This window comes from Vespula vulgaris, chromosome 4, assembly GCF_905475345.1.
Source record: "Vespula vulgaris chromosome 4, iyVesVulg1.1, whole genome shotgun sequence".
NCBI lineage: Eukaryota > Metazoa > Arthropoda > Insecta > Hymenoptera > Vespidae > Vespula > Vespula vulgaris.
In genome coordinates this window covers 6901953-6926556 of record NC_066589.1, presented here as the reverse complement: position 1 = coordinate 6926556, position 24604 = coordinate 6901953, and the positions used below count along the sequence as shown (strand labels likewise).

The 24604-nt window shown below is 30.7% G+C and overlaps 4 protein-coding genes across 8 annotated transcripts; 1 reads left to right on the top strand and 3 right to left on the bottom strand.

Annotated features, from left to right (window-relative positions):
- Nucleotides 1–1145: 1145 nt before the first annotated feature.
- On the bottom strand, nucleotides 1146–2673 carry LOC127062922 (basic salivary proline-rich protein 4-like). Of its 4 annotated transcripts, none has more exons than XM_050991905.1 (5): nucleotides 2553–2673; nucleotides 2137–2275; nucleotides 1807–2041; nucleotides 1682–1749; nucleotides 1146–1411 (listed from the first exon to the last, which is right to left on the bottom strand). In XM_050991905.1, exons 2-5 carry the CDS (start codon nucleotides 2242–2244, stop codon nucleotides 1214–1216), a joined length of 609 nt encoding a protein of 202 aa, XP_050847862.1. In that variant the 5' UTR covers nucleotides 2245–2275; nucleotides 2553–2673; the 3' UTR covers nucleotides 1146–1213. The 4 variants fall into 4 exon arrangements, with proteins under 4 accessions (XP_050847862.1, XP_050847861.1, XP_050847863.1 ...); XM_050991904.1 differs by having other exon boundaries at nucleotides 1682–1842; nucleotides 1873–2041; XM_050991906.1 differs by having other exon boundaries at nucleotides 1682–1785; nucleotides 1873–2041.
- A 275-nt stretch (nucleotides 2674–2948) lies between these two features.
- Nucleotides 2949–5158, bottom strand: LOC127062921 (uncharacterized protein MG328-like). The gene is made up of 6 exons (XM_050991902.1): nucleotides 5046–5158; nucleotides 4440–4619; nucleotides 4267–4365; nucleotides 4143–4193; nucleotides 3710–4024; nucleotides 2949–3643 (listed from the first exon to the last, which is right to left on the bottom strand). The coding sequence occupies exons 2-6, from the start codon at nucleotides 4614–4616 to the stop codon at nucleotides 3416–3418; spliced, it is 870 nt and encodes a 289-aa protein (XP_050847859.1). The 5' UTR covers nucleotides 4617–4619; nucleotides 5046–5158; the 3' UTR covers nucleotides 2949–3415.
- A 336-nt stretch (nucleotides 5159–5494) lies between these two features.
- Nucleotides 5495–7089, top strand: LOC127063608 (mitochondrial import inner membrane translocase subunit Tim17-B). Its single transcript, XM_050993615.1, has 2 exons — nucleotides 5495–5649; nucleotides 6235–7089. Exon 2 carries the CDS (start codon nucleotides 6246–6248, stop codon nucleotides 6732–6734), a length of 489 nt encoding a protein of 162 aa, XP_050849572.1. The 5' UTR covers nucleotides 5495–5649; nucleotides 6235–6245; the 3' UTR covers nucleotides 6735–7089.
- A 41-nt stretch (nucleotides 7090–7130) lies between these two features.
- On the bottom strand, nucleotides 7131–24442 carry LOC127063607 (homeobox protein Hox-A1-like). Of its 2 annotated transcripts, XM_050993613.1 has the most exons (4): nucleotides 24356–24424; nucleotides 22637–23651; nucleotides 7633–10929; nucleotides 7131–7450 (listed from the first exon to the last, which is right to left on the bottom strand). In XM_050993613.1, the coding sequence occupies exons 2-3, from the start codon at nucleotides 23589–23591 to the stop codon at nucleotides 10424–10426; spliced, it is 1461 nt and encodes a 486-aa protein (XP_050849570.1). In that variant the 5' UTR covers nucleotides 23592–23651; nucleotides 24356–24424; the 3' UTR covers nucleotides 7131–7450; nucleotides 7633–10423. The 2 variants fall into 2 exon arrangements, with proteins under 2 accessions (XP_050849570.1, XP_050849571.1); XM_050993614.1 differs by lacking the exon at nucleotides 7131–7450 and having other exon boundaries at nucleotides 10481–10639; nucleotides 10719–10929; nucleotides 22637–24442.
- Nucleotides 24443–24604: the final 162 nt, after the last annotated feature.

The window sequence follows — 24604 nt, the reverse complement described above, 5'->3', positions numbered from 1 at the left end:
ACTTATACATAAAAAAATTGTTTAAATAATTGGGAAATTATCAAAAGTATTAATTTTGTTTTTCTTGATATTAGATATAGGTAATGACCTCATGTTTGAAATATATATGAATTGAAATATTAAATTACAATCATTCTGCTAAACATTTCTTATAAGATTTTTTAGTTTGTAATAAATAAATCATAACGGAAACTAAAAACTCTTCTAAGATTTGATAGTGTTACAAATTAAGACCCTTTGGCATTATTGGCTGAAGACGTATTTTCTTATTTTTACCATGGAATCATTTTCGAAAAGCTTTTTAAATGAGTTAATGTTCTTTTTTGAATGAGTTACTGTGGTTTTTATATATGAACATCGCGAAATGCGCTTCGTTACATTTGAAATAGATCAGAACATCTTTACGCATGCATCAAATAAACCATCGTTTATTTAGTAGAAACAAAATACAAGTATTTATATAAAAATCAGATATAGTAGATATAATATAAGCTTCTTTTCTTTCGTTGCGCTGTTCAAAAGGTGTCATTATACGAAACCTTTTTTCACAAAAAATAATAAAAACAGTGTTTATGTCAACAGCGAGTTCACACATAATTCTTGACTGATTTTAATGAATAAAATCTTGTTTTAAAGATTTAATGAAAATTTAATTGAAAGAATTTAAATGAGAACATAAATTTCTTGAATTTTTGAAAAATTCAATAAATTTTATTTTTATGCATAAAATATTCTCAACAGAATATAATATTGTAACAATTTTTTTCAAAGAAAATAATGCTTTTTCAAGAATTCGGAAAAGTGGTTTCCTATATTAAATCTTCATCTTTAAAATGTAAAATGAAATTTATTCATGAAAATTGGTGAAGAATTACGCCTCTAATTGTTGGCGTAATCATAATAATACCAGGAATAATTAATAGATTTAATGGAAAATATTGATAACAAATAATAGGTTTGGAAACTAAATATTTTCAAAAATCATCTGTTTTATCCTTTTATTTATCTGCACTTATCCCTTTATTTCATCCGCACTTATCCCATTATTTGTTAAATGCATTTAAATGATATCATTTTTTAAATGATACCATATATTCAATAAGAAAATTTTTCGAAGTTATTAGTAATCAAGGAAAAACAACAAATTATGTGCAAGATTAAATTTATTTATATTTTTTCATATTACGGTCCATTTAAGATATATAAATGATAGTTAAACAGAGCTTGGTTCAACAGGTTCGTCTGAAGATGGACGTCTGTGAGGTGGTGGTAGTGGTCTATGTGGTGGTGGACGTCTATGTGGTGGTGGATATCTGTGTGATGGTCGATGTCTGTGATGATAGTCCTCACTTTCAATTTCATCTAATTCTTCTAATCCGAAAGCGATAGGAATGTCTTCAAAATCGGGTTTCTGAAAAATGAATTATTATAATTATTATTAATCTATAAAAGAAAAAGAATATGAAGATAAAAAAAAGATTTGTTTCTTAAGATCATATAGGAAAGAAAAATAATTTAGAATTAAAAAAGAAGCACATAATTGAAATATATTAGTATAAGCAATAAGAAAAACTTTTTTATCGAGTATCTGAAAATGATTGCCCATATTATTTTTTTTAAGTTTCAATTATATATATATATATTTTATATATATATATGTATATATACATATTTTTTTTACCTCTTCTGATCCTGGAGGAGGTGGTGGACGTCTGGTAGGTTTGCCTGGATGTGGTGGACGTCTGGTAGGTTTGCCTGGATGTGGTGGACGTCTGGTAGGGCGGCCTGGTGGTGGACGTTTGGTAGGGCGGCCTGGTCGTGGTGGACGTCTGGTAGGGCGGCCTGGTCGTGGTGGACGTCTGGTAGGGCGGCCTGGTCGTGGTGGACGTCTAGTAGGGTGGCCTGGTGGACGATGAAGCTCGTCAGATTCCTCTTCGTCGGAATCTTCCAATTCGGATTCTTCCAATTCGGATTCTTCCAATTCGGATTCTTCCAATACGGATTCTTCTAATTCATTTATTTTATCAAGAATGGAAAGATTCTGGAAAATGAATTAATATGATTATTATTAATCTATGGAAGAAAAAAAATGCAACAAAAAAATGTACATATATGTGTATATATATCTTATTTTACCTGTTCTTTGACTTCTACATTTTCTCCGCCTATTTTCGGCTCTAATACTTCTGATTGCGCGGCAATGCAGAATATTGCTAATGATAACAGAATAATTAACTTCTTCATCTTGCTAACCGATTTTAAGAAGTCCTAAAAACTGTAAAATAAAATGGATATATTAATTAAAAAGTGCAATTCAACAATATGTATAATATGTAATAGTTAACAATTTACTATAAGAGTGTTAATAAAAATCGAGAAAATTATATATTTTTTAAATGTCTGTCGTATACGCATAATTATTAAATACACGCTTAGATTTTCAAAGCGTTTAACACACAAGTTTAAAAAAAAATATACAAATACAATTTTATTAATAGTAGAAAGAGTAGCCGATTACGGCTATTTTGCAGATAAATACAATTGATTCTTACCTGAACTTCTTTAACGGTTCTACTAAATTTCTGATATTTCTTCTCTATATTTATACCATTGTAAAGTAGCAATTTATCTTTCTTTTATCGATCTATTTTTGTATTAATACTATCTGTCTATTATCTCTGATATATAAGAAACTTTTATTATATCACTCCATCAATAAGATAAAATAATTGAAAAAAGTCCCCAATAGTTAATTTTATGCGTACGTTAATTTGACTTTTAGAATTTCTTCTCTTTTTATTTTTATTTTTTAATACGATTGTACAAATTACGTTTTTATGATAAGAAAATAGACTTTTTAAATTAAACTATTTAAAAAATTTTTTATCGGTTATAATAAATAATACATCTACTAATTTTATTAATGCATCAAACAATGAAGATACAATACTTACAACAAATGAACAAATTATTCGGAATCTATTTACATTAATTAGATGAAAGGCTTAGCAACTTTTTCTATTTTTATATTTACATAAATGATCAGTGATGAAGATATATAAATTATCAGTAAAAAAAATTACTTAAAATCATTATCTCTGTACGTGGGATTTTGTAGAATTTCAAATCTTATCTATTATCAATAGAAATATATATGTTGCAATATGTATACCATTGTTACATCATTTTTTAATTTTACAAGATTATGATTTACAATAAATTAAATGATTTTCTATTACTACGCATCACGCATTAACACGTATTTTTGATCTTTATTTGTGATTTTGTATGCATAACTACACATGTAGCTATTAGAATTAGAAATTTGTAAATATGTATAAATATGATATCTCATGAAGATTTGTGTTATAAGTTATATTTTTTTCACATTTTAATTTTTTGTTTCTTTTTTTACTTAATTGTTTGTAGACTGATTTGCTAATTCAAGCGCTCGTTTTTCTTCTGAAAGTAAATTTATTTTTTCATCATATTTTATACGCAAATCTTTAAAGAGATTTAATTGAGTCTCATATTCTTTCTTTAAATCAGAATTTAATCGTACAGCATCATCCATTCTGGACATCATTGTATTGTGTTTTTCCCGTTCTTCAGCAATTCGTGCTTCCATATTATCAACCTCTGCCTATAAAATAAAATAAATTCAAGTAAGACATTTTCTTTTTATATAACTTTCTAATATAAAATATACCTGTAAATGTTTAACTTCTGTATTACGAATTTGCAGAAGATCTCTTGTAATAGCTACTACTTCTTTCAATGTTGATACTTGTACATTAAGAGCATTGATCTGTTTCTCTTGATTAGCTACAATAATTCCACGATCTTCTAATTGCATTATTGTCTCTGTTAATTTATTTTTCAATTCTGTCAATGTTACATGTGGAACATTCTCATTATTATCAGCACTCTTGATAGTCATAGCAATCGATGCTTCTAGATTAGTCAACTTTTGTTCAACTTCTGCTAATTTTCTTTGATACATGTCTCGTTCAATGGTTCTTTCCTAATAATAAAAGTAAATTATAATATATCTATTATTAAATCATTTATCAACATAATTAAGTAAATTTAACATAATTATAATATATCTACAATAATATTTGTAGTGAAATTTTAATTACCTTTACTTCTTCTTCTAACTTACATATCAACTCGTTTTTTTCTTTGCTTACCTATGTATAATAATTACAAAATAACAATTACATAACAATTATTTGTCAATAATACCATTAGAATTTCTTTTACCTCATGGGATTCATCCTTAACAGCAACTATATCTGATATTGACTTGAATATTAGATCATCTTTAGAAAAGTTTGAAGTGTTGGATATTGTAGTTTCATTCTAAACAATATATATGTAAATTTAAATGTTATGTACATACAATTATAGTTTGTCTAACATTATACTATATTTACCAGTTTTGTTATATCATCTTGTACTTTGACAGGATCATTGTCAACTATATGTAAAATTTCATTCCTTGTTTCTTCTAAAGGAGTAATCACTTTTGATTGATCATTTTCATTATTATTTGTTGTATTATCTATGGATACATATCCAACAGAAGAACAATATTCTTGGATTTCTGACATGTTCTGTAAAATAATTATTTATATTCTTTTTATTTGAAACTATGTACAAAGTTTTGTGTACATAAGAGTTTTAGAATCACTATGGAAACAACTAAAAGAAAAATATTTCATTTTATAAAAAATCATTGAATTGTATGAATATGAGTATTTATATATATATTTTAACAAATAACTTTTCACTAACTTTCCAATGATATTTAATATTTGTGTAATTCCAGGGATAGAATATTATAATAATTAAAAGTATGATTATATATAATATAAATTATTATGATAATTGAAAGAAATATGTGAGTATTTAACTCGATATTATATTATTTATCGATAAAAATATATAGATATAATAAAATCAATAATTTATGTAAGTATTCTATAAATATTCTATACAAATAATAGCACTTTAAAAAGAATTTTTATTACGATACATACTCAATTGTCATTCCAAAGTACTGGATATCAAGGACTAGCTAGAAATACGATGTATTTTTGGACATTGCCCGCTCCTTCTATTTTAAACTTTAAAAAGTATTTGACCATGCGTACTTCGTATCGGTTTAGTAGAGACAGTACAAATTTTCTAAATAAATTTCTATAGATTGATTTTTTAACTTTGTTTCAAATACTGAATTTCAAATCATTATGAATTTCGTTAAGAAAATTTCGTTTGTATTTTTTCCATTAATACAAAAATATTTCTTAATAATATCTTTTCAATATATATTTTTATAATTGTTTGAATTTAATTGTAAGAAGATACAAAAAATGTTATACGTTTATAAATTATAATAATAAGTGATGTAAAAGAAATTGAAGATTTTAATAATTAAATTTCTGCATATTCGATTGGATAATATATTATCGTCGTTTTCTTAGATAAGAATTTGTCTTTAGTTTGCCCCTCAAGCTCCTTGTTATATTGTCTATGTCGACACCGCGTACATGAATTTCATAATAGTGGTTGCGGCAGTTCTTTCGTAGTGATTATTACCAAATAGTGTATATAAAGAAGGAAATACATTAAGCAAAATATTCAGTAAGTAATTGAAAAATGTTATATATTTTTGTAGTTTTTTATTATTGCATGTATCATTGATTTTAAAGGTTATTTTATGCGAGATGACACTAAGTGTTGCTTACATAACCTTACTTTGAATTCACGTTTCTCCTCGTAATCAGATACACATTGATTTACGTGTATTTATATTTTAGACGTATATGATAAATTGTATGTAACATTATACTAAATATAGTACAATAAATTCTCGAATATTCACTTTGTAAATTTTCATTTTATCTTGTCGAGTACTAGAAGGTTAAGAATTTAAGAATATAAAATGAAATTTTAGAGGTTAGTATAGTTTACACAATGTTATCTTACTTTTATATTAAGTATTCGTTATTAATACAATTAACTATATATTATGTTAATATAAATTTTGTTGAGTAAACTAGTGTTAATAATCGCAATGATATAAAATATTGATTATTATATATAAATATGATTTATGATCTCACATGCATCTTTAATTTAAATTATCTGTATATTCTTAAAAATATGAATACACGTATATGTATATACATATATATATTTTTAAATTATTATATTATTTTTATTTAGATTGCTAAAGAATGGAAGAATATGCAAGAGAGCCATGTCCTTGGAGAATAATAGATGATTGTGGTGGTGCATTTACTATGGGTGCAATTGGTGGAGCTGTTTTCCAAAGTGTAAAGGGTTTTCGTAATGCACCTAGTGGTATTAACAGGCGTTTAATAGGCAGTTTTATGGCTATCAAGCAACGTGCTCCAATTATAGCAGGAAATTTTGCTATATGGGGTGGAGTATTTTCTATGATCGATTGCACATTAGTTCATTATAGAAAAAAAGAAGATCCTTGGAATTCTATAATTAGTGGTGCAGCAACTGGTGGAATTCTAGCTGCTAGGAGTGGACTACCTACTATGGCTGGCAGTGCTTTAATTGGAGGAGTATTACTTGCTTTGATAGAAGGTGTAGGAATATTTTTCACAAGGCTTCAAGCAGAACAATTTAAACCACCAGCGTTTGTAGATGATCCATCACATGTTGGTCCAATGCCACAAGGATATCCTTCATAATAGGAAGGAATATGTTAGATTTATAAAAACTTAGCATGATAATTGAATAGCAATGTTTAGTTATTATCAAAATAGAGAGGTATGAATTTGTTCTTCATCTTTTGGCAGTTTTGTATACAGTAATGAGGTTAAGAATTTTTATTTGATCAATTTTTCCATGCCTTCTGTATGATCAAAAGACAATGTGTACATGGAGTTTAACGTGAAACTTTTTATTTCGTCATTAGTGATTCAAAAATCATATATTAAAATAGTGTTTTTATTAGGTCATTCTTATGCTTTCTGATTGTTGATGTACATAATAAGTCAACTATATTGCTCAAACAAAAATATTAAAGAAGCATAATTAAAACAATTTAGAGGTTATTAATATATTTACAAATAATTATATACAAATTAAATTTGTATGTCCATTTTATTTAATCTATATATGTACAAAATGATTTGATGAAATTAGTTCATTACATCCATTGTTCATCCATTTCATCATCCAGTACATCATCCAGTTCGTCATCCAGTTCGTCATAATTATCATCTTCTTCACTTTCTTCTTCTTTAAAATTCATTAAAACAGGTACTGATAAATCTAAAGGTTTTTGTTTTGTAGATTGATTACTACTTGTTGCTTGTAAGGGTAAAGCTTGATCTGTATCTTTGCAAACATCACTGGCATTACTTTTTGTATTTATAACGCTTAATAAGTGTAACTGTTCAACCTGCGGCATTGATAAATTCAATTAGAAATGATATTTTCACAGAAAAGTTAATTTTCATTGACATTGGCATTAATTAATGTCGTTATTCTTGAATTTTTAGATTTATTTTTTTAAACCTTTTTTAACATTTTCTTATTATAATCTGAAATAAAATACTTTTTTTTTTTTTTAAATAATTTCACCTGAAGTGCGTGTATCTGTTTGTCAAGTTTAGATAATACATCTGTGAGAAAATTTTTCTCTTCCAAAAGTTGTTTTTGGAAATGTATCCACTCATTAAGTTTTCTGTTTGTATTAATATCTTTATCCATTTTTTAAAGTTTTAAATTAATAATTATAATCATGTCTCTTAAAAGATATAAATTGGCCATGAGAATATACTTGAATATAGTCGAAGAAGACACAGTTCGATAAATTCGTGCAAGATATTAGAGTGTTATGTTTACATAATAGTTGAGAGGATGGCGCTACCATCGTTATATTGTATCGCGACAACCAATAGCAGACAAGAACGAAGAAATGACGGTAATGGTATGTGGGCAAGTATTCATTGAGCAATCGACGTCGAATCGTTCTGCAAGTTGAGTGGCTTCGTGCTGTTGTATTACGTCCATGCTACACACATGAAATCTTGGGATAGATTGAGAAATAATCTTACATATTTTTAATGTATTTACTTACACATAGGATCATTGATCATTGCTGAAAAAAAAGATAAGTATAGATATTTCATTAAAAAATCAACACCGATATGTAAGCACAAGGAAGGTTTCGTTAATTTTTCTTATAATAGACAGATACCACAAAGAAATATATTTAATAAATATGTGTGTTGTGTGTGTATGTATGTGTGTGTGCTCGCGTATGTGAGAGCTTGCGTTATTGTTCAATACAATAATACTTTATTTCTTTCTACATAGCTCTAAGAGACATTACAGACTACTCACAATTTATTATTATGGTAGGAATCTTTTAGGTACAGAGCTCTCTATCGCCTTAATCACAATATATTTATTCTTTGTAACTACGTGGCCCTTTTTAAATACGTTGGCGTGTTAAGATATCGATATAAGAAGGAGTCAATGCGAATCTTATATGATTTTTTTTTTAATTTAATGTAATTTTTCTCTTTGTCATCATTTACGACCTTGGTACAAGTCGTCATAAATACAATAAGGGAAAATCTATATATACGATAGATATTTATCCATAATTGTTATTGTTATTGTTATTGTTTTTTCTTTCTTTTAGAATGAATCATTCCCTTTCATAAATATGTAATTACTATAATTCAAAACATTGGAGTAGAAAAGAAAATGAAAAAAAAAAAAAAACAGAACAAAGAATCATCGATTTTTATAAATATAATATGCGCATATTCGAAGCTTGCGCACGTATTATAACACATTCGTTTAATCTTACAGGAAGATATATACGTTCTTTTCTATAATATCGCATCGTTGATTATCGTTTATTATGTTCCCCTGCACGTGCTACGAAAATTTCTTTCCAAGCGATATCAATAAACGTTTTCATTATTTTTATTTTCACCACATCAAGCTTGGGCGCGTGTTCAAGATTCTATTTACATATAAATACACAAATATTTTTAAGTTATAGATTAAATGTATCGCGTTATCGTATTACCGTAATAACATATATATATATATATATATATATATATATATATACATATATATGAATGTATATATGTATAGATATAGATTATCATGTAATAATAATAATCTTGTAATAATTTTACTTTTGAAGATATAATACTTCGGGAAAAGATGGAACTTCATTATGAAGAAACCTTTTTAACAGGGACTTACAAATTAACGAGTCCTTCTATACATCCTGATGTTACACGTTACATGTTTACATATATATATATATATATATATATATATATATATATATATATATATATATATATATATATGTCTGTTAAACATTTCGCAACACTTTAAGAAGTTAATTTACAAACGTTTGTATACTAATATTTGTAATTGTATATCGTATATAGTCTTGCGTACACATTTTTTCGCTCATATTTATGAAACCAACGTGTTTGTATGTAGGTTTAGATGCATATATACCGTTACATAGTAATGATATTTTGAGAAATCATTTACAAATGTACATATGTATTTCGGCTCGTGTAAATGAATTCGAAAAAGATTTTTGTTAGTCGAAATCAAGATATAGATTATTTAAATTAGGAATTAATCTTTTTTTTTCTTTTTTATTAATTATATTTGCATCTTCGTTTATTTTATCGATAGTAGAACTATCTAATTAAAAGATAATCTAAGTTGTTTGTATTATCTCTAGATGTATTTTTTCTTTTTTTTTTCTTTTTCTTTTTCTTTTTTTAATCTAACGAGGGCTCTCTCAGGATGGTAGTTTCTTCTTACAATTTTCATATAATCGAGATATATATGATATAATCACGAAATTTCAAGTAAAAATAAATTTACTAAGATCGTTGAGAATAAGATAATTTACAATGGTAACGTTGTAGCACGAAAAGAAAAAGTTCGCCTATATCGAATAATAATTTACATAACGACTAAATCATAAATATTTCCAGCTTTAAGACGAATTTTCATATTTTTCTTCTATCTAAATGCGAGAATTATATCTCGAGTTTAATATCAATTATAGAGAAAAAAAGATAAAAAAAAAAAAAAAATAAAAAAAGATAAAAATAAAAGAAAACTATAAAAACACATTTATATCTTAAATCGTTAAATCAAAAAGTTTCATTTGCAACGAACGTGATATTCGAAATAAGATCAGTATGAATGCAATTGTTGAACGAAATATTATTCGAGTAATATGTAAACGTAAGGAAATATCTTTTTGTTTGCCTCATTGGCTGGATATCAATAATTATTTTTGCTTCCTATCACGAGAGTCTTAGTTTAGATCCAATCATCGTCTCGTCGCATAAGATCATAAATGATCGAGTTAATCTTTGATCGATATAGGCGGTGATTCTCGACTATTGTCGCTGGTGAAACTGGATAAACTAAGTCCAGTAATATTGTCCTGATTGGTTGTTGTTTGGTGATTGCTCGTCGGTGAATTGCTGCTACTCCTCGCACCAGTTAGTTGACTAACGTTTCCACCATCGGCCGGTATAAGGCCCTCCTTCATCCTCTTCTTCTGCTTCATTCGTCTATTCTGAAACCAGATTTTCACTTGCGTCTCGTTTAGTTGAAGGGCCGAGGCTATTTCGATGCGTCTCGCGCGTGTCAAGTACTTGTTAAAATGGAATTCCTTCTCCAATTCGGTTAGTTGTTTGTTAGTGAAGTTCGTACGACCGGTATTGTTGAAGCCACTTGTTATACCAGCTAATGGACCGCCAGTAAGACAGTTCACGGTACCACTCGTTGAATTTCCATAGACCGACGGATTTGTACCACCGACCGTGTTACCGATAAAATCTCCAGCATTGTGAGTCGTTTTTGTGGCTGCGAACAGAGAACGTTTTATTGTTAGATAAGTTAGAAACATTCTTTTTTTTTTCTTTTTTTTTCCTTTTTTTTTTTTTTTATTAACAGGTTGAAAGATCAAAGAAATTATCGACGATTAACGAACGATTTCATGGATAGTAAAAAATATATATATTTTTTATCGATGTTTATTAGGATGTAATTATAGATAAGTCAAGTAAAACTAGATTGTTAGCAATTGAAATTTCAAGGAGTTTTATGAAAGATATCAAAAAAAATTTTTCATTCTCTCGCGTTCTTGTAACACCAGTGGAAAAGTAATTAATCGACGATAATATCAACGATCGTACGAATTGTCTGTTTCGATTCGAGTACGTTGTTTGTTTGGATGACTTTGTACTAGATATCGTCAATATAAAACGGCTTATCCTCTTACGATTAGGAAATAGCGTGAAATATTGGAAAGCAATATGTGTAGTCTGAGATTAACTTAAATCCCTTTAAGTGACAGCCCATTCTTGTCCAACACAGCTGGCCAATTCTCTCGGAAAGTAGTTTTCGGAAAGGATGACCTGTATGAGAAGGTGAACGAACGATAGGGTTGAGCCCTATCATTGGATCAAATTGCATCAGCTGTTTAACAGATATGTGTGGTTGTACGTATCGTTGAGTTATCACGTAGTTATTTTTTGTCCAGTTATCAATCTCCGTAAGAGTAATAGTAAATTTATAAATAAACAACTAAATACATACAGGAAAAAATTTTGTTTGTGAATGACGAAATATTTTGAGTATTGCGATACCACGAATAATAATTATATATAATCTAATTAAGTTGCGGAGAAAACAAAAAAAAATGGAACACTTCGACAAAAAAAACGGGAGAAAAGGATGAAAGAGGGGGCTCTCGTTTGCGCATTATGAAAATTAGGTTGTTATTTAGACTACCGGTATGTGGAGATCAATTTACTTAATGGCTGAGGGTGGACGAAACTGTCAAGCCAACGCCTTAAAGTCACATCTTTTATATCGGGGCTAGATATTATGTGTATATTTACCATGAACTTCTCTCTTTTATTTTCTTTTTTTCTTTTTTATTCTTGACTCCTCTATACCTACTTATTTTAATCTTTGAAGATTATATTCTGCGGATACTTTAATTTAGATGCTATGTTAATGCCTGTTCCGTTGTAATAAGTTGTAAGTTTAACTTTTAAGATAATGTCCGAAAATTTCTTTTCCTTTTTCTTTTTTACGAACGTTAACTTTTGTAAAAACATTTCATTTCTTAGTGAAGTCTAAGAAAGAAAAGAATCTTTTTTTTTTACAGATTCGTAGAAAAATGAGAGTAACGTATCGCGAAACGTGGGTTTTGTTAGTCGAAGACCATAGATAAAGTCGGTAACGTTGTGTCCGGTAGCCTTGTTAAGGTGCTAAATTGATGAATGAGTCGCGAAAACGGGAAACATTTCATTCAATCTCTCCGGCGTGCCTGATAGAACTTGTCCAAGTTTATCATTCGGTTTGGAGAAGCGTAAGCTTAATGGCCATGAGAGAGCTAACTTTGAGAACGGTGGTAGTTTATAAATAACTGATACTTTTGGACGATACAGATTGTTTTATACAATGTTTATATAGACTGTTTACAAGTTTACAATTTAAAAATTATTTGTCATAGAAATTTTTACATAATATATTTCATATATATATTTTTATAGTAGTATAGAGGTGATAGAGTCATTGTTTGAAATTCCTGTTTTTCTTTTCTTTTTTGTTCTTTTTCTTTTTATTATTGTTTTTGTTGGTAGTTGCGTGATGCATAATGCGAATGCCTTTTTTTGACAGTACCTATAATCACAGTGAAAGAGAAGGTGACTGAAGGGTTGCTTCTATGCATTATGAAAAGATAATTAGCAATGTCAACGCCTTCGTTGACTCAGCAATGTTTAAGTCTTTTCTACCTTCTATCGGTTCTTCCTTTACTCTCTGTAGTTCACCCTCAAGTTACCCTCGTCCGCTTTACCAATTTCTCATTTATCCTCGAGACAAATGATTTCCGACATAGGCTCGTTTTGCATAGCAATGGATACGTATCGATGATCAGAGAACATTCCCGTGTTACTTGTTCGCTTCAATGATTTAAATGCAAAAAGAACATATTTTAATTTATGCTTTTTCTTTGTGCGAATGAATTGCGATCTATATATAGAATAAGGTAAATAAATAAATTATTATTATCATATATCATCTAGAAAATGTATCCAAATGATTTGAACGTTTTTTTCATTAATTCATTAAGTTATGCGAGATATAAAGGGCAATGAAAATATGTTTCGATATAGGAAAAAAAAAGAAAAAAAAATATTAGAACGGCAATTGATATTGACGTAAGTATCATGCTCGAGTGAGCATACCTTTAATGTTTCTGGATTAGAAGCTTGTCTCGAAGATTACGATATCCAGTTTAGTTATGCTTAGATAACGCGAACGGCCTAATGATCTTATTATAAATTTTTATATTGATATTGTTAATAAATTACTTTTATTATTACGCGTTATCTCTTACGTTAAATCAAAGAGTTATCACGATACTTCGGTGACATTGTTGCTCCTTTTTCTTATTTAATATTTATGAAGGATGATGCATGTGTACGTGTGTGTATATGATATGTGTTATATTAAGAGGATAAATGAAAATAGGAAGTATCAAAAACAACAGAATCATTTGATGTTGAGAAACGATGAATGTTTCGATCAAATATCCAAAGACCTCATTTTTTGTTTCCTTTCGAACTATCAGAGCCAGATGTTATTCTAATATTTATTTAGGAACTTTTGCTTGGTATTAAACCGTGAAATTTAGACATCTATATCGATCAAATCCAGCTGTTTCTCAATGAGTTTTGTTATTAATTTTATTATTGCATCATATTGTTAACAAAAACTCAAATTATAACTTATTTGTTAGATACGTAGCAATGAGAAGTTGATGGAAAATGTTATAGATAAATATTTATGTGTTAGATAAAAATATTTAAAAAAGAAAAGAAATATATTAGAAGGATATACGATTTTGGCGACGATTAAAAAATGTAGTATAATCGCAATAATCGTTATCTAATCTAAGAATAATTTTGAAAGATGAAATAGAGATAAAGAATCCATCGAAATCCGTATTTCCTGTAACGTAATACCACGATATCTTTTACCTATTCCCCTGGTTTATACTTTCTAACCCCTAACGCTTCCTTATTTCATCTGTCCCTCATGGCTTTTAGCCTTTGAATAATATTTGAATTGCATAATGTACTTTCAACGCGCGGGGAAGGTTGTTACCGCATAAGAGCAGATGATCTTGTGTGATGAAGGGATCCTTTACTGTCGGCGACGTCTAAGAGGTATATGTATCGAATACATGTAGATACAATACATATTCAACGATCCTATTCGTAGAGATGAAATATATCTATACGCATATAATAATTACTGTAATCTTTAATATATGTGAATTTCTTGTGTACTCTTTCTTTCCTCTGTTTTATTTTCTTCTTAATTGAACGTAACTAGATGTTGCGATAGTTGCTTCAAAAGCAAAAGTAGTCGAACTACTAGATATAGATAGACGAGGCTTAGCAGATTTTTATATTCCCTTTTCCTATCTCTGTATCTCTCTCTGTCTCTCTCTTTCTCTCTTTCTCTCTCTTACCTGTCTTTCTTATGTTCTTGCATGCAGTAAGTAAAATAATAATATTAAGCCAGGTAAGATTTAATCGGAAAGCCTTTGAACGAACGTGGACTGGCTGGTTGGCGTGTACGGGTTGAAACCTTGCTCAGCAGTTGGATAATCGTCGTCTACCCTTCGTACATGTTGTCGTGAGACGTATATATATACATTTAGAGCTATGTCTATACCGATATGTATACATATAAATGCATATCATCGGACGAGTATTTGGTATTACATAAAATATTTGAAATTCTTTAAGCGATATGATCAACCTTAAAATAATTTATTTTCATATGCAAAAGCTTCGTCGTTTTGTTATCTACGTGTCTTCATCTTTAATTAGAGTTTATATCTTAGAAACAAAACTGTGATCTTGAACTAGATATTTCTTGAACTCGATTTTCAAGTTCGTATTAACGTATTTGTACGTTTTATTTCCTTAGCGATTTAGTGTTTACTTATTTAAACAAAAAAAGAATTTTTTCGTTTTCTAAAAAGAACGAATTTTTTCTTTTTCGGATATCAAAATGTTTTGTAGACGTAGAAAAGGGCGTTAAAGTCGTCGACATTTATCGCAGGTAGTATCGTGATAAGCCTAATTTTAGCGGGGAATGTCCAAGCGCATTTACGAACGTACACGAAGCGCGGATCTTGTCGAACGTGCTGCACGCACCCCCTTTTATATTACGTTATATATAGAGACACATTTATATACATGTAGATATATGTGTGTATATATATATATATATCTAGGTATTATAGGTATTATATATGTATCGTTACCATTTTCATGTACGACTGTGACTCAGGATATTACTTATCATAATACTAAAATCAACGTGCCTGACGAGATACGACGACCGATGTGTGGAAGCTGAACAGAAGGAATTACCTTAGTGAAATTCTTTTTACTATTTTTTCGTGTGCAATTGAACGAATAATTCAAACATATAAATAGTATTTATTTTATATACAACTACAACATATCTTTCTGTCTCGTATAAGTATTTAATAGAAGTAAGCATATACATGCAAATTAGTTCTCTTTCTTACGTGTTTGTTAGATGTAATAGTAATGTTATTAGATATGGTAATGGTTAACAATCGAACAGATATGTATGAATATTCCTGCATATTAATTTTACGTAGATAAATATTGTCTTCACAGTATCGTATTCGATTTTATTTAATGATGCAATAACAATGAAGTTAGACATTATCAAAGCTAAATCAATGGAAGAATATTCGAAGCAATTAATTACTTTTTCGTTACTAATTTTTAATTGATCATATCGAACATATTCTACGTTATACATATCCATATACATAGATATATAATACATATATACGCACATAAATACACACGTATACATATGTATATATATTTTTTTTCCCTCAACGATTTGTTAGAAAATAATATCTAATCGACAGGCAAAATTAGGGAAAGGATAGTCTTAGGTTGGTCGTAGTCGACGGTAATTCGTCGGAGGCACGGATGCGGTCAATACGAGTTAAGAGAGACCGACGTAGAAAGAAATAGAGAGAATGAGAGTGAGAGTGAGAGCGAGAGTGAGAGACGGCCAGTTGACTGAAGTACCGCGGAAATGAAAATCAGCGTGAGCGAGACACGTGGACAGGAGGGTGGCGGACGAACGAACGAACGAACCTACGAACCTACGAACGAACGAACGAACGAACGAACGAACGAACGAACGAACGAACGAACTAAACCAGCTGGTGGTGGTGATGGTGATGGTGATGGTGATGGTGGTGGTGGTGGTGGCTCGTGTGGGATATGGGGTTGCCAGGTTCGGCGGGTGGCAGCCCTGCTGGAAACACGCGAACGATCCTCTGATCCCCTCTTGAGATATCGGCCACTCACTCACGCGTCCGGCGCGTTTGCCGCGAACGGACCGGAGCGGAGCGGCCGCGAACGCTCGCGTTTGCCTCGACCCACGTTCTCTTCTCTTCTCTCTTTCTTATTATCGGACACACGTCTCTCTTCGATATATGTATATGTATATTTTCTCTCCTTCTCTCTTTCTCTCTTTTATACTCTTCCTCCTCTACTCTCGAGACGTTCTCAGGGCCGCTCATATAACTTAGCCTGCCCTACGATTATCTATGTTTCTTTTTCTTTCTTTTCTTTTGCCTTGATTAATAAATGTTTGAAGAAGTAATATCTAATATATTACTACTCACAGTGTTAATAGTGTTAGACTAGATAGTTTATCTTTTTCTTTTTTTTTTTATCGAGGTCTTTTTTATCTTTCCTTATCTCTTGACTACTTTTTATTAGATACTTTTTACATAATTTTCTTGAAAAACATTTTTAGAATTTAATATCTATTCATTTTTTATGCAATTATTTAGATTTTATGAAAGAGATTTAACAATTGGGAAGACTCCGATTTGATTTTGGCTAACTTATGGCGTCCCTGAATACGTTCGGTCAGAGAGTCGATACTTAACTATATGCATATTTTAAAGCGGCCTAAAAGGTGATAGTCTTCGAGGAAATGAGACGGTCTCTCGGAAATAAATTTTACAGAATATTGACGGTAAACGTTATCATGATTTTGAAGATTCTCAAAGACTTTACATCTACATATATTATTATTTAAGAATATATTTATATTTATCAACGTAATTGCTCTTTATATACGTAAGAATTTTTATTTCGTTTTTATATTTAGTTTATTTTTTTATCAGTGTAATTGACGAATAAGCAATGAAATTTCTTATTAATTCTGATTATAAAGAAACACAAAATAAACATCTGGAAATAATTTTTAAAGCAAGGTAATAGGTATGTTTACGTTATTTTATCAAGATAGTAAAACTAGTTCAACTTACTTCCTCATACAATTATAAGGTAAAAATCATTATAATTATAGTAATATCGATAATATATGTGACAACACGAATGAAGAGATCGTTAAAGATTACACTTATTTACCAAGTTGTTGTTACCATTTCTTGTTAATTAATAGTTATGTATGTGTCGATTAATGGTATTATGTCAGTGTCTAATAGAGATTAGTTTTATTTCATCAAGGTATGAAGATACTTGTTGACCTAGATGTGAATAGTAACGTTATAATATAATTAAGAATGTTATATCAGCGCGCGACGCGATTTCTAAATGTATAGGTCGATGAACCTGACCTAAAAGATTCAATGTGAATCTTTCTTTGTACGATTGTTCGGATGAAAAGTGCAAAGAGAAAAATTTCTAATGAAAAAGAAAATCTTATAAGAAAAAATAAATGATTTTTCATAATAAATCTTGACACATATCGGTGTCGTATGTACTTTAATATTATTAGTAAGACAAAATTTATAATAATTTGTTAGTATTTGTGACATATTTTCTGCTAACGCCACATTATACCGTATCAAATGTATCTATTTTATTTTATATAGGGATTAGAGAAAGAAGTGTCGAATAAAATTTGGAATCTCATTCTTGGGAAGGAAAGTAAGTAGATTTTTTACGCAGCGGCTACTCATTTGTCTCGGCATTTTCTCTTTCTCTCGATATTAGCAATCCCGCTATTGAGCGCATCGTCCGAGAAAAGAAATCGAGTTTAGTATGATAGATCGGTTCGCAAAGGCTGACAGCGTTGCGACGCTCTTTCCATTTTTTTTCGAATCCTGCGCAAGTGTCCCCTAGGCAGCCCCTTTCGTAGCAGCCCTTGAAGCATCATGGAGCTCTGGCCGTCCCTCTAGAAGTTTTCTCTATTCTGGACCCCCTGGCGTACGATATGGTCTAGACTCACGAAGGGGAAAACGAGAGGTATTGTGAGATCTCGGCCAACCAAAAAAGTTAACCAACCAAAATCTAGCAGAGTCTTCCCACCAGAGCTTCTTTCTGCCACGCCCATCCTCTTATTTCAATCGAATCTCTACCACTTTCTGATTCTAATTACTAATAATCTTCGTCTTTTTTTCTTTTCTTTGTTACGTCTTACACAATCGATCTTATTCATTTCATCGAAAAAATATATTATAATCTTGATGAAATTATTAAATTAGTAAAAGTCTTCACTTAGGATCTATGTTATGTGTTGGTATTTGTAGAATTGTAGGATCTATAAGATCATGCAGGATACGTGTGTGTGTGTGTAGATAAGTGATCATATTTTATGAGATATTCACTCTATATATCCGTATACATTTGATTGATCAATATACAAATTATTCATTAAGATCGATTAATAAAACAAATAGTAAAAATAAAATATGATCAAGGTAATGTAACAACCTTTAAATCAGAGAAAGTCAAGTGATCTTAAGGAAAGTAATTTCGTGAAGATTTGAAATGAAGTGGGTAATAGCGTGAAAGAGGAAAAGATAGAGCGATGAAGTTAGGGGTTTTAAAGAGAGGGCTGGGTGAATCGGGCTACGATTTGCATGTTCCGCGGCAATTGGCGGCGCGTCTCACCCTTCTCAATTCTCGAGGCTGCCGTTATTAATTCGATTATAATGAGCTATTAAGCGTAACGCCGGTACCTAACTCCGACAAGATCCATTCAACAAGCTTTGAACGAGAACGCTCTCACTGTTACCAGAGAAGCATGTTAAGCTATATACATATATATGTATTTACGTTGCTGTCCCGTACCTTTCGAGCGAGCTAATGCCGAAGTTAGGAGAACCGGTCTAGTGTTTTAAGATGTCTCATTTCTTGCTTAACATCGAACGTGACGTTTTCACAGCTGCTTTGCGATACCTAACCGTCGTAACGTTGTAAGAAATATGTTAAGATACTTCTAAGGAATTGCACGCTCGGTCATTATTTTATTATCAAATCAAGATTTCAAAGATCGTTCGATCATCGACTGTCATCCTATTAACATTAAAGAAAATTTTTTACTTGCATATTTTTATATATTCTTATGTTTCCTTTTTTCTTTCTTCTTTTTTTTTCTATTCTATCAGTTCCGCGCTTCACTTTATCGTCGAATAAAAATTTCCAAAACTACTCGATCATCGAAATGTTTCACTTATCACGTTATGAAATTTGTTTCAAATTACAAGGAAATTTTTATTTTTATCTATGTGTTTGTAGGACTTTTAATCTTTCTTCGTCGTGACGTGTCGAAAATATTCCTTGACAACTTCTCGCGGACATATTTTTATTGTGCGTCGTAAGTAGCAATTAAAATTTCAATCGTAATGCGAGTTAAGTATCTTTAATATCGACAAAAGTGTGAGAAAGTACGTTTAAGATTTGACGGCTATAAATCTAAACCGGTTCTGTTCCGTCAAATTTCTAATTCCGATATCTTAATATTAACGTATGTGAGTTCTCATCGGTGATCTGTAGAATAGATTTGATAACTCGTTATTATTTCGTGTCTGGCGCCGACGATTACACGTTTCTTTGATATATACATGTGTGTGTGTATGTGTGTGTGTGTATATATATCAAACACAATTTTTATTATCGAAATAAAAATTAATATAAAATTTAAAAAATGTTAGCAGATATTATCATTGTCCAAACAATTATTTATTTTATTAATTTTCAAATGAATATTTTTGTCAAGCGGATGTTTTCTTCTTAAGTGATTTGAAAATAGTATATATAACCTTATCGTTATCAGTTGAGGTCTTTTTTCTTCTTTTCGAAAGATCATTATTTTGTCAGATAAATTTGGGTTCACAAATTCCTTTTGTAACGGCAAACTTTATCGTATCTATCTCAGTCTTACATAGTTAACTAAATATAAAGTACTTCTATTAAATACGTACGCGATATTTTTATTCGATTAAAGTCGACATTGTGATTAGATATCTTTGATATTTATAAACAAAACAATGAATGATTTGTTACGTTAAAAATATATCTACATCAATTCGTTCAATGGAAATTTAAGAATTAAAGAAAATTTAAGTTTTATGATTCATTTCTTTTAATTAAAAAAATTGAGAATTATCAGATACACATATTTATATATTTTATATAAAGAAAAAATAATTATTATAAATATAGTAAAAAAAAATTGTTTTATCATACTTTTTTATATATACTTTTTTATATATAGTGGTTTTTCTTACATATATTTATATGCGCATGTATATATATATTTTCTTTGTATATACGCCTTTGAATCTTTCGAGAGGTATCGAGATCTATCGTAAGCAAACGTTTGTATATGAGAGATAGAAACTCAACGAGCGGCGCTTGCAAGCTTGATTTATGATCGTACTGGGTAGGACATTCTCGTAAACCTCGAGTATCTTCTGTTCCTCGTTTCGTGTGCATAATCTTATCTATTACGTTTACGAGTGTCGCCCATAGGCGTAAACGGTAGTCAAACTGTTAGATGTGATAATATAGAGCAATGATTGTAGAACATTGATAATAATGTTTTTTTTAAATATCGTTTAATCTTTAGATTGATATTTTTTATTATCAGTATGTGCACACTTTCTTATAATTTTTTTATTTTATTTTTATCGTAGAAATTAAGTAAATGTTAAAAAAGATGTGTTATTATTATTTCTAAAATTTTTACTTCATTCTAATTTGTTTTTGTTTATTTTTTACTTTTTACTTTTTGTTTTTTTTCTCTTTTTTCTTCCTTTCACTAACTTCTTCAAGTAACATAATATCAGACGCAATAATAGAGTGTTTAGAAGTTCAAGAACGCCTTACGTTCTTGGAAGCGTGATTTCGACTCGTGTCCTCGATTAAGTAACGACATGACCTAATCGCGTCTCGTTGAGGATACTTTACATGAATTCATGTACAAACCCGATATACGCAGACGTAGACACGAAGCCTAATCGACTGATTCTAAAGAGAACTTTTCACTTGGGTGGTGAGTTCAATTAAGATTGACGCACAAGTGAAATGTGACGTATATACGTTTCGTTGCCTTCGTTATTTTTTAGTAGGTATATATATACGTATGTGTGTTCCTCTCTCTCTCTCTCTCTCTCTCTCTCTCTCTCTCTCTATATATATATATATATATATATATATATATATATATATATATAAATTATATTTCGTGCGTGATTTACACGTAATTCTAAGAACAAAAAGTGACATGTCATTCTTGTTCTGTAGAGAAGAATATTAACCCTTTCAAGATTATGTTAATTTATGAATAATTTATGTTATTTCTTATTTTAAAGGCTAATAAGAAAAACAAATGTAGTTCAATGTTTGAATTTAATTTTTTAGAGTGATCACTAATAAAAAACGATAAATAAGTTTTATTATACTTTTTGCGTGTCTACTAGAAAGGAAAAAAAAAGAAGAAAGAACAAAGAAATTTCAACAAAAGCCTAATAGAAATATTTTTTTTTGCTTTCTTTTGTTATACTAGTGAAATTGAATTGATCTATGAATTATTTGCTTTTCATATTAGTGATTTACGTAATTGATATTTTATCTAATAAAAAAGAATATGTTTCATAATTATTAATCGATTCTCGACGTGATTTGATACGTATGTAGGATAAATCTTTACGTTCTTTTGCAAATTTCATTGGCATATTTAGATATATCCTCCTACGTTCGTCGTTACATAAAACTAGGCAGAAAGAATATATGTATATATATATATGTACACATATATATGTATATATGTATATATAAGCGGATAGATATGTAAATAGAATGTGATCGTAAATCTTACTGTTTTTACTTGTACGACTACCGTTTAATTAAACATTTCTACATTTATCATTTATAAGATTTTATAATCATCCATGTATGTAAATTATCGATACTTCGCAAGTAAATGTAAGTTTACTCCCGCTTATCGAGAATTTGTTTTTAATGATCGAATTAAAATGTTATTTATTGAACTTCGTGTTTTATGTAATAATGTGTTTAATCAGGAGTGATTTCAATGTATAATTATTAAGTATCTAGAAAATTTTTTGCTCGTGTAATATGAGTATAATATTATTAATATCTGCTCTAACTTTGAGTTCATGTTAATTATCCACTTGGCAATGAAAAGAAACACTTACCGACGGGCTTAGGAACGTTCCTTTTAACTTGCATCCACTTGTAAGTAGGTACTTGGGCCTGCTGTTGCTGTTGTTGTTGTTGGTGCTGATGAGAGTGTTGCTGATGATGAGGATGTTGTGGATGAGGATGTTGTTGCTGTTGTTGAGAATGTCCTGGTTGTGGAAGAGTGTGATAAGAGGTTGGATCACGATTCTCTTCTTTGTAATGTCCTGTAGGATGTCCGGGGAACTCGTTCTGTCTGATCGGAGCGTGATAGTGAAGAGAATCTTCGTATTGGTGAACGTAATTGGGAGTTGCACCGACTGGTACCTGATATTCGGGTTCATGTCGATGGTGAGGAGGATGATGATGATGATGATGGTGACTAGAGGTTGGTTGATGCAAATCAAGTTCCGTTCTTTGATGGGTTTGTAAGGTAGCAGTTTGATGAAGACTCGGAGGATGATGGTGGTGGTGGTGATGATGATGATGATGATCTTCTCTGTAGGTATTTTGTTGTACATGGTAACTTTGATGAGGTTCATTCGAACCATGGGATCCTGTATGTGGTTGTGGCTGTTGTTGTTGTTGTTGTTGTTGACCGGAGTATGTCGAGGAGGAAGCATAATCAAGATTGGTATAACTCAGGCCATTCTCCGACGAAATGATCGCCGTTGTAGTACCATCCTCGTGTAGTACAGCTCCCGTCGGCGAGTAGAAACTTTGAGGCGGTGTACTTGACGAAGCACCAGACTCAGCAGTCAGGAAACTTTCGGATGACGAAGATGAGTAAGGAGCCACTGCTGTCTGAGGGTAATAATGACTCGGCGCAAGATCGGGTGATGGTGGTACAGACACATGTCCACCGACGGTAGAAGCCTGATGATGATGATTCCCTTGACCGGCGAACACGTAGTTGGGATATGAATCTGGCTTACCGTAGGTCCCGTACATGCCCATGTCCATCATCATCATCCTTCTGGCGATGAAACGAATACATCAACGACTCACAGTCCACCACCACGTTGTCTTTCACTGTTCACATAGATTGAAAAGAATAGTCTTTGAAATTTTTAAAGAAAGAGAACTAAGATGTTCTCTACATCGTTGTAACTAGGACACTCAAAGAGCACTTTAAAGAATCTGATTAATGGAACGTAGTTTTTTTTCTTTGTGACCGAAGATTAATTAGAAATTTAAAGCCTTTTCCAAGTCCATCCGATATCACTCCTTGACTACTACATCGTAATATTTTTCAACAAGCAATTTTTCACGATAAAACTTATAAAAACAATAACTTCGAGAGGTTTTTTTGTCAGTACGTTGTCAACATAACAAAGTTATGAGATTAGGAACGATAAGCACGCTATCGTACAAGACACGTTAATCAAATACGTTTTAATAATCGATTCGAGATAGAAAAATCCATCTAATTAGACAAGACACTTTGGATAGTCGATTCTTTATCGATATCCCGATTTTTTTTTGATTCCTTAATGTTACACTGTAACTTAATAAGACATATCTTCAAGTTAAAAAATATATTAGTATGTGTTTTCCTTTGAAAGAGACATATAGAACACTTTGGATGATAATTTGTTGAATTAATATAATTAAGAATATGTTAAATAAGAGTCGATTAGTGATTATGTCGAGAAACTATACGCGAGTCGATGTGAACGAGGAGGCCCGCTCAACTGGACTGGCTAGGTCGAAGCTTGCACGCAGGTGAGACTGACCCGCAGGGGTTTGCTGTGTCCAAGTTTTCTCCTTCTTCTTTCTCTCACTCACACCCAGGATTTCCCCCTGTTCAGGACAGACACGTACGGAGCAAAGAACGTGGCTAGCTTCAGGCGGCTACCTAGTATCATGGGCGTGGTTTACGTAGGGGTCACGTGGTACCACGTGGGCGGTACCAACCAATCAAGTACGAGTCTGCGCGTCCCAAGTTCGCGTCCACATGATGGATCACCCGCGGTGGATTTTAT